Source organism: Indicator indicator, chromosome 7 (genome assembly GCF_027791375.1).
Source record: "Indicator indicator isolate 239-I01 chromosome 7, UM_Iind_1.1, whole genome shotgun sequence".
NCBI lineage: Eukaryota > Metazoa > Chordata > Aves > Piciformes > Indicatoridae > Indicator > Indicator indicator.
Window position 1 is genome coordinate 23,243,145 of NC_072016.1, and position 8,789 is coordinate 23,251,933.

At 43.9% G+C, this 8,789-nt stretch overlaps 1 protein-coding gene across 1 annotated transcript in view; it reads right to left on the reverse strand.

The window, feature by feature from the left end:
- Positions 1 to 7,116, reverse strand: part of ZCCHC24 (zinc finger CCHC-type containing 24) — a 99,827-nt gene extending 92,711 nt beyond the window's left edge. The window contains exon 1 of the mRNA XM_054382533.1: positions 6,877 to 7,116. Within this exon, the coding sequence (XP_054238508.1) occupies positions 6,877 to 7,116 (240 nt within the window). The remainder of the gene's footprint in view (positions 1 to 6,876) is intronic.
- Between the last annotated feature and the right edge of the window lie 1,673 nt (positions 7,117 to 8,789).

The following is an 8,789-nucleotide window of genomic DNA, read 5'->3' on the forward strand; positions in this document are numbered from 1 at the left end:
TGTCCAGCATTCTGCCTTAGTGTGAAGAAACATAGGCTTCAACTTCCCTGCTACAATCACAACCAAGTTTAGAAAACTGGAGACCCTAAGTTGGCAAAGAGAAACCTATGGGAGCAAGATGAACCTTTTAAAATGTCTGCTTGGTTGGCATTTAGCTGGATGAGATATAAATATAGATTTCCAGATTCCAATGATCCTTCTAGAGTACTGCACTTGTATTCATTCAAAAGAGACACCAAATCCTCCCATGTGCAGGGAGTAGGTGCAGGCAGTCATTTAATACAACAGGAACATACTTTTGCTTTGGATATGGCAGCAAGAGTCCCATGAGGGAAGTTCCTTATCTTCAAACTAAATCTGTAGAAACACAAAATATATTTTCTAAGATACAGGTTTGGTAGACCACACAACAGCTCTATCAGCAGCAGCTGAAAGAACTAAGAAAAAGGGGCCTACAAGAGGCTCCTTAAAATTCATCTTAGTCAAAGTACTGGACTTTGTTAGTATTTCCTTGCACCAAAACACATGACAGAAAGTAATGGGCTGGCTTTGTGGTATATTTAAAAACCACCAAACAGCTGCACTGGCCTGGCTAGAAAATGAGGGACACAGACAAAGCCCAGGGCTTGTAACCTGCATTTATTCTGCATTCCTCAAGTGAATCTGTCTATCATTTTAAGTTCTGCTTTTAGTAGATTGCACATTGCTTGTAATCTTTCTGAGAATAAAAACCAACCTGCAGAAAAAAAAGTGATCTAAGTTATGACATTTACATGAAATACTGTCTGAATTATGCTGGCATTACTGTAAGATTTGAATAGCTTTCTGAAACTTAATCAGTTATTTGATCCATTATACCTCCTCTGGAACTCAGACAGAACCTAAGCAAACTGCCATGAAGCAAGATGTATTTTTCACATTTAATGTAACCATCTTATTGTGGCTTTCTAGAAGAGGAAGAAGGGCAGTTCAGGAGAGTGGCAAAATGGGCATCATCCTACTGGGAATCTTCCAGGGAAAAAGAAACCAAGGAGCAGTATAAATATGCCCTGTTCCACTTCACTAAAACATTCAGAAGCTTTAAGGCGATACCCAGTATCGCTTCTTAGGCAGCGTTTATAAGTATGCATCTAGTTTAGACAACAGAACATCTTTGCTTTTGCTTCTATGCGAATAGACTTTATCAGTATTGTATAGTTTAGCTTTGTAGTATCTGTGCAGCTGCATTGTGTTATTGTTTTTCATGCTTCTCAGAGTAGCAAAGTTCCAAGTGATTTAAAAGGTTTGTTTTGGGTTTTGTTTTTTTTAACTTGTCAGAAAGGAATCAATAGTAAAGCACAAAGCTCACATCCCTCTTCTGGATGACATTATTTAGGTTCAGTAATGAATATTTTAGCTCTCACCAACTTTGAAGTCTCTGATGTGATACCAAGTAGCTGAAATACAGTCCACTATGGTGGATAATACTTTTCCTGCCATAAACTGAACTCCTGAGCCAGAGCAGCATTTGCTTCAGGTGTGGGGAGGGTAGGGAAGCATCAGGAGATGCTCTGGCTGTTGGACTAACTTTAGCACATATTCAGTACTTCTTATTTCTGGGAGCTTTCTGCTGTTCTTAGGTAAGGAAGCCTGAGTGAAAGACACAGAACTGTATTTAGAGTACTTGCTTAAGAGAACCAAATCTGGCTCATGTGTTCCCTTCTGCAATCAAATTGCTATTGGGTTGCTCATCCTCAATATGAAGAATGAGAGTTATCTACCATATGTGGTACTTAATTTGAAAAAGAATAAAAATCAGTCCTGGAGAGTAGAGAAGTCTAAAGCCATGGGTAGAGGATACCATGAAGAGTGTAATCTGAATGATAACTTGAGTTTCTTATACAACCTTTCTTTTCGCTTATACAAAATATAGATCTTATTCAGACTCTACTTCCTATAGTACATTCATGTATGTTGCTCTTCCCTGGCAAGAGACAGTGCTTTCCAAAGACAGAAGTAGCAGAGCAGGAGGCCATGGCTGCATAAATAAGAAGAGAGTAAAAAAACAAAACATAACAAAAAAACCCCACCAAAACACCCACAACCAACCAACCCTTTAAAAACTTTCAAAGTATTTAAAAACCTGATTTTTTGCATTTTAAATAACACATCCAAGTGGAATTGCTAACAGAGTAGTCAATAGCTCAAATGCTTGTAATAGGATCTGGTACTTTAAATCCAGAATAGAGAGTGGGCTGTGAAAGCTGCATTTTGTGTGCTGAGACGCTATGATCAAAAGGGCTCTAGAGCCAGCGTTGTGGGAGGACTGAGGAGGCTGATGCCACCAAAATCCGCAAATGCGTATTGTCTTCTGACTAACAGAGAGTCAGCTCCCTGGAATCTCTTACAAGGACCAGTGCAAGAGTTGACATTTAACTGCTCGAAAAGCAGTTTGAAAGGCCTTGACTGCTACTTTCAGTAGCCACGAAATATGTGTAAAAAGTGATGACTTTTTAGTGATGACTGAGGTAGAGAGTACAAGTTCCTCCAACACAGGAACTGTTGAACTATAGCCTTTTCAATAAAATTTGTAGGATAAGGGCACTGAAATGTTAATACTTACAGGAAGAACAGTGAGAAAAAAATTATGAGGAAATCCATCAAATAATCACTATTATTAAAAGATACCTTCATGTACTGCTTAGTCTGTACACTGCTCTATTCTGTCAGTAATTATGCTTAAATAAGAGATAATACTGTGATTGTTTAGTCTGCAAGTGAGAAGCAAGTAGTGACTGCAGTGCTGAGCACATTAAGCACTCTGTGTATTAAAATATGTTCTGTATTATAATAACTAATAATATTCCACCGAAGGAAGAGAACTGGAAATGTTTTAGAGCATATGGCAATTCCTGCCGATCTGCATCTCTGTTGTATTTGCCTTCAGACCTCACAACTTTTGGTTGTGATCAGCCTCTGACAACGTATTTTGTTCTTTTTAAAATCTTTTAATTGTGTCTGTTCTCAGAGATATTACAATTTAGTAAGTCAATAGCCCGCTCTTTTGTGACAATCCATGTATTCTTCTGATATTATGAGAATGGTGGCTTTTTAAAATCTTATAATCATCCTCCAAATTAATTCATCTAGGCTAAAGAGCCAATCGTTCTTCATCAAATATCAAGCTACTGCATATTCATCTGATTCTGTGAAAGACGGAAAACAAGTTTGTCTGATATAAAGAGTTTTCTGTTTAAATGCCAACTCCCTTCCACACATTTTTGTTCTTGACAGTGTTTCATGGGATTCTGTTGTTGTTATTAAAATATGAATGTTACTGTCATACTAACTTTGCTTCTTTGGGTTTCTATCCCAAAGCTACAAGTCTGCTTCTGTTTCACAGGTGAATGGATGTTATTTTCCACAGAACATTCCCTAATTTTTTTTTTAATTCCATAAGTTTTCCATTCTGAGTGATCTGTACCTTACTGTAGCAAACTCTCATTCCCACTTAGCTCCCCTCTTGCCTATAAGGACTGGATTTGGGAGTCCCTAAGTTAGAAACATGAACTATTTTTTGAAAAAAGTGATTCTTTTCTAATCTAGTATACATAGTTATATGTGCTTAGATCTATTTTAGATCCAGAAAGTGGCTGCCACAGAGGTTTCTAGAAGGAATTCCTCTCTTGAAAAACACAGGGTATTGAACACGGGCAAAGAATTCATGAGGACACAGGCTCCTTCTCATGTGTAAATATTGGCCTGCGTCGGAATTAGCACATTTGGCAATAATATGGTAATTTCTAGTTACTGGGTGCTGTCTCTCCTTGACTGAAGTCTGTATTGAGCTGGTAGCACACCTACTGCAAGCACAGAAAAATACCATGAGTCTCTTACACCCTTATTCTAGGTTTCTTGTTTATACCATTCAGTGACACAAAGCCACAGTTACCTGGCTGTGTCTCAAATGCATTAAATCCCATGTAACCAACCCTACAACAAAACCTCAAATACTTGGCTCTAGTGGATGGTGTTATAATGAGGGTGGAGCTCAGTTCAATGGCCAGTTTAGTGTATCTTAATGCTCTAACATGCTTTTGTTTCATATCTAGGACAATAAACACTGCAATAAAGTTTTGTTTAAAGCAGGTCTGTTTTGCAAAATGAGTCCTGCATATGAAACAAAACACTCATTGTTGGTGTACTGTTTAAACCTTTATTATTGCTTTTTTTTTTCCTCGTACAATGGGCTTTTATGCACCAAACAGCTGTGTTCATCATGTTTATTTAGAAGGCATCCATTGTAGTGGAGAAAGTCTGGAGGACAAAAATCTTGAAGTGCAAGACTACTCTGTGGGTGATGGCACTTCTATTTTTGTCCAGTTCCTTTGGTCAGCATGCAAGTCACATACGCAGGCACTGCCATGCAGCCTTGTGAAAAGTTGCTATTATACAGGGTTTGCAAGTGCTGTCTCTTATTCCAAGCACTCTCCTCCAGAAATTTTCAATTGCAAGGCAATATACAGGACGTGTGACTATTTTACACCCTATGATCCTATCGTTTCTCAATCTGCTGCTATTCTGGCCCCTCATTAGGTCATTTTCCAAATATTGTGTACAGCTATGTGTCAATCATTGTCAGAGCTCAGCTCCAAGCTAAGCCAACCCAGGACAAAACTGGGAGCTGAAAAAAAAGCCAACCAAGGCATGCACTGTGTAGAAAACAGTCAACAGTTTAACTGTCGAAAGCTATGTGTTGTTCCAAAGATAGCATAAGCCCACTTGATGCAAAAGCAGCATACAGTACTAATGCTCCCCAAAATAATTTTATACAGTTGAAATATGTAGTGTATACCCAATGGCATCTGCAAATAAACAGATACTAGAATCTCAAGAATTAAGAGCATGACATTGTAGGAAACTCTTGGGTACTGCTGCCAAAAAAGCAGTCCTTTCCAATTTCTAGAAAGAACAGAGCATGAAACATATTGACAGAACTTTTTGTTTTTCTTTCTTTTTTTTTTTTCCACAACAGTATCTGTAACACCTTCTAAAACCTTGAATGAAAGCTGCTGCACAAGCAGGCAGCAGTAGTCTGGGAAACTAAAGGAGTTCCCTACTTTCTTTGGAGTATATCTAACAGGGCAAACGCATTCCTGTGCCATATAAGATGACTGTGCCCCTTTCACTTTTTTCAGGTTACCTTGTATTAACATGCCATTCTGGGAAAGACCATAAAGGTGTGTATCAGCTACACATTCAAAGCTACTGTTGTCACAGGCTGGAAAATGAACTGGAACAAATGAACATGCTTTATCTTTTGAAAATATTAAAATATGTATAGAATGAAATAGCTCTTTATTTCCTGATTGTTCTAGGCTTTCTATAGAGCTGGTGTTCTCAGTTGTTGTCATTCATGTGCCTCAGGAAACTGTAATGAGGTTAAAAACAGCAGAATAAAGTTGCATCCATGCAGATCCATGGATGAAAGGAATCCATGCAGAAATACAGCTAAGGTTGTTACCTGGGCACCACAAAGCTTGTAAGACAAGCAGAAAAGGGCAAAATTCACAGTTTGTAACCAACAGATAGGTAGCTGGAAGTTTAAATTATGCTGCTTATTAGTCTTTCTGCAAAATTACTGTACTTGTTAAGTCTGCTTGTTTTTATACTTGATGTGTTATTTTGTGCTTGATGAATCTGGGTTCGCTAGACTGAATGGATTTTGAACTAAACAGTTGCAAAAATAGTGTCTGTATTTTTTTGAGACTAGTCGTGCTTTTGAAATTAAGGAAGAAAGAACTTCTAACTAAAGAAAAGAAAATTTGTATGTGTTAACTTCATCTTTTAACAGCTATTAACAACAGTGCATTTGGGGAATTTGTTTTTCATTAACAACCCCATACCTGTTCTGATAGAGCAAGATAGTGCATTTTGACTGAGACTACTTTTTAAACCAATGCTTTAACACAAATAGTGGTAAGAGGACTCTGTGATTGTGGGTAGAGACAGAGCAAGTTGGATGCGTAGTCAGTCCATATAACTCTCATCAAACGGAGCCACCGCTGAATGCCTTCAAGAGCCCCATGGTAGGGAGTAAAACTGTAATTGGATCTTTTCTGGAGATGCTGTGAGTTGTAGTGTGAGAGGTGCCACCTTGCAGTATCTCCACACATGTGAAATCCCTCCGATGCAGAAGTGCTTGACCTCAACAACTTCCTGTGACAGGGAGTTCCACAGTGAATTGTCTTTGCATACCCCAGTTTGTTAGTTTCCTTCCCTTTGCTTTCATTTAGTCCTGTTCTTGTGTTATGAAACTTACGCAAAATTTTTTCAGTTTTTGTCACATTCCTGTTTATATCTCTCCCTTTCAGATAATGCTGGCTTCTAATCTTCCTTAAGCTATATGTATTCTTTGTAGTATTACTTATTTTTAAAAAGGGTGGGATTTTTGCATGTTGTTATGGATGTGGCACCCTTTTTTGCGCCTGGCACACTCCTGGCCGTGCAAGGGAAACCAGTGTAACCATTTACCAGACTGTCAACACGCGCGCCCCTGGCCGCTCGCAGGCGGCGGGAGGAGGCGACGGCGGGTTCGCCAATGCCGCGTCGGCGCCTCGCCGCGGCCCGGCCGCCGGCCCGTTATCGGGACGGCCAGCGCGAGGAGCGAGGCAGCCCCCAGCAGCGGTGTAGAAGGCTAGAGGCGGGAAGGGGCTGGGGTAGTGGAAGAAGCCTGCGCGCCCGGCCGAGCCTCCCATCCGCCACCGCTGCCCGTTCAGCCTGGAGACTCTGTCCTGGCTCGGGGGAGCAGGGGTAAGGCTGGCAGAGGCATCATGGCGGTTGTGGACCGGGGGGTGTCCAGGGGCAGCGGGCTGGGGGGCGGCGTCGCGAACTCACCTCGCTGCGCTGGAGCTGGAAGAAACTGTTGAGATAGCTGGAGCTGAGCGAAGAGCCCAGCTCCGGGGTGCTCTTGGTGTAGCCGAGATCAGGGTGCTGGGACGAAGAGGGCTCGGGTCTGAAGGCATCGAAGGCGCTGGCCTGGTGTGTGTCTTGCAGCGAAAGATAGACCCAGTTGAGGAGCTGGGCGGGCTGGTAGACGGACGCGGCGCTGGTGTCGATGGCTGACAACAAGCTCATCTTTCCCCTTGGGCTCTGCTGGCGGCGGCGGCTGTCCCCGCGGTGCCGCTCCCCCTCCCCGCGCTCCGGCCGGCGCAGCTTTCCCGTCCCTGCCCGGAGTTCTTCCTCCTCGACGTCCGGAGGAGAGGACGGGCCGGGCCGGGGAGTCGCTGCCGGGCCCCGCGCCGCTCTCGCTCCCCCTAAGGCCGCCGGCGCCCGCCCAGCCCCAGCGTTCTGCGCAGCACGGGCATCGCTGCTGCCGCCCGCGGGTTCCACAGGAAACTTTCTGCGCTCTCCCTCCCCGCCCGGCCGGTGCCTGCCCCGCTATCTGTCTTTATTCCCACTCCCGCAGGCAGCGGCGGGGAGGGGCTGCCGGCGCTTCGGCTGCGGCGCCGCGCCCCCATAGGCCTCCCGCCCGCCGGGGGGTGCGGGGGGTGGCCGCGCCGCTGGATGCACGGTGGACCCGGCGCCGCTCCGCCCCCGCCCGGCCCGGCCCGGCTGCCTGCCTGCTTGCCTCTGTGTGTGTGTACCCGCGGAGGTTCTTGGGCCGCTGGCGACTTGCCGGCCTGGTTCGCGCCGGCCCTCCTGCCTGCTCGCTCGCTCCCTGGCCTTTCTTTTTCTTCTTCCTGAGGATTTTTACGCCAAACACGCGCAAAGCCTTTTGTAGGGATCTTTACCGGTCCGCTTCGGCGTTGTCTTTAACTCTGCGACTTTCTCTCGGGATCTCATTAGCCTCCCCTCAGTTTTCACTCTCATTTCTGTTTCTTAGCTGTGCTAGGAGCTGAGCGTAATCTGGGGTTCCTTCTCATTAAATCTCTGTCAGAGCTCCAGGTTTACAAAGGCTTACTCGGTTACTGAGGTTGTGCCAATCCTTGCAGAGTTAGGGTTTGCCAAATAAGGCAGGCAAGCGGTGCGATGTTCCTTTTGAAATCCATCTAGGTACCCCTGGCGCAGGCTCTTGGGGAGCCTGGTTCGGTGGGATACACTGGAGTTAAAGCTGAGTAGGCCTTTTAAGGAGTCGGTAGCACAAAAGAGGATGATGAATGGTTCTCCTTTTAGGAAGGAGCCTGAGTGGGTAAGCTGGTAATTACACTTCTTAAACTCTTCCCCACTGCCTTCCCTGAGATGAGCATAGTGAAGCAGGGAAGCTATTTCTTGCTTCAGCATGAACACTGTAGCAATCAAGCTAGGAGTTTTCTTTGTAAAACCAGACGAAGTCCCAGGAGGTAACTTTAAAACTCAAGCAGAGCTCCTTGTGCTCTTCCTGAGTGATAGGAGGGTAAAAATGAATGTGTCTTCTCAATATGGTCTAGGGGGGGGGGGGGGAGGGGGGGAGTGTGGGGTGGGGGGAATAAAAAGTCTTCCTTACTTAGATAAGAGAAGAAACCTTTGAAACATCAAAGGTGGCATGTAGATTTACTGTAACTAGTCATATGTCTCTGTCAAGACTGAAGAAGAATCTCTATTCTGAAAAGGCAGGGTTCAAGCACTGGAAAACGCAGGTTAGCATACACACAGTAGGAAACTACTAAACTGACAGCTGCAAACACCAAAAAAGGGTGTATTTTAATTGTGAGAGCAGGTAGCATGGCAGCACAGCTATCTGCTTGCAGTAATTTAAGTGAAGGTGAAGATTGTAACTTTCCAGAAAGTTACTACAACTTTCCAGAAGGTCACTACAAGATGAGGTGAAG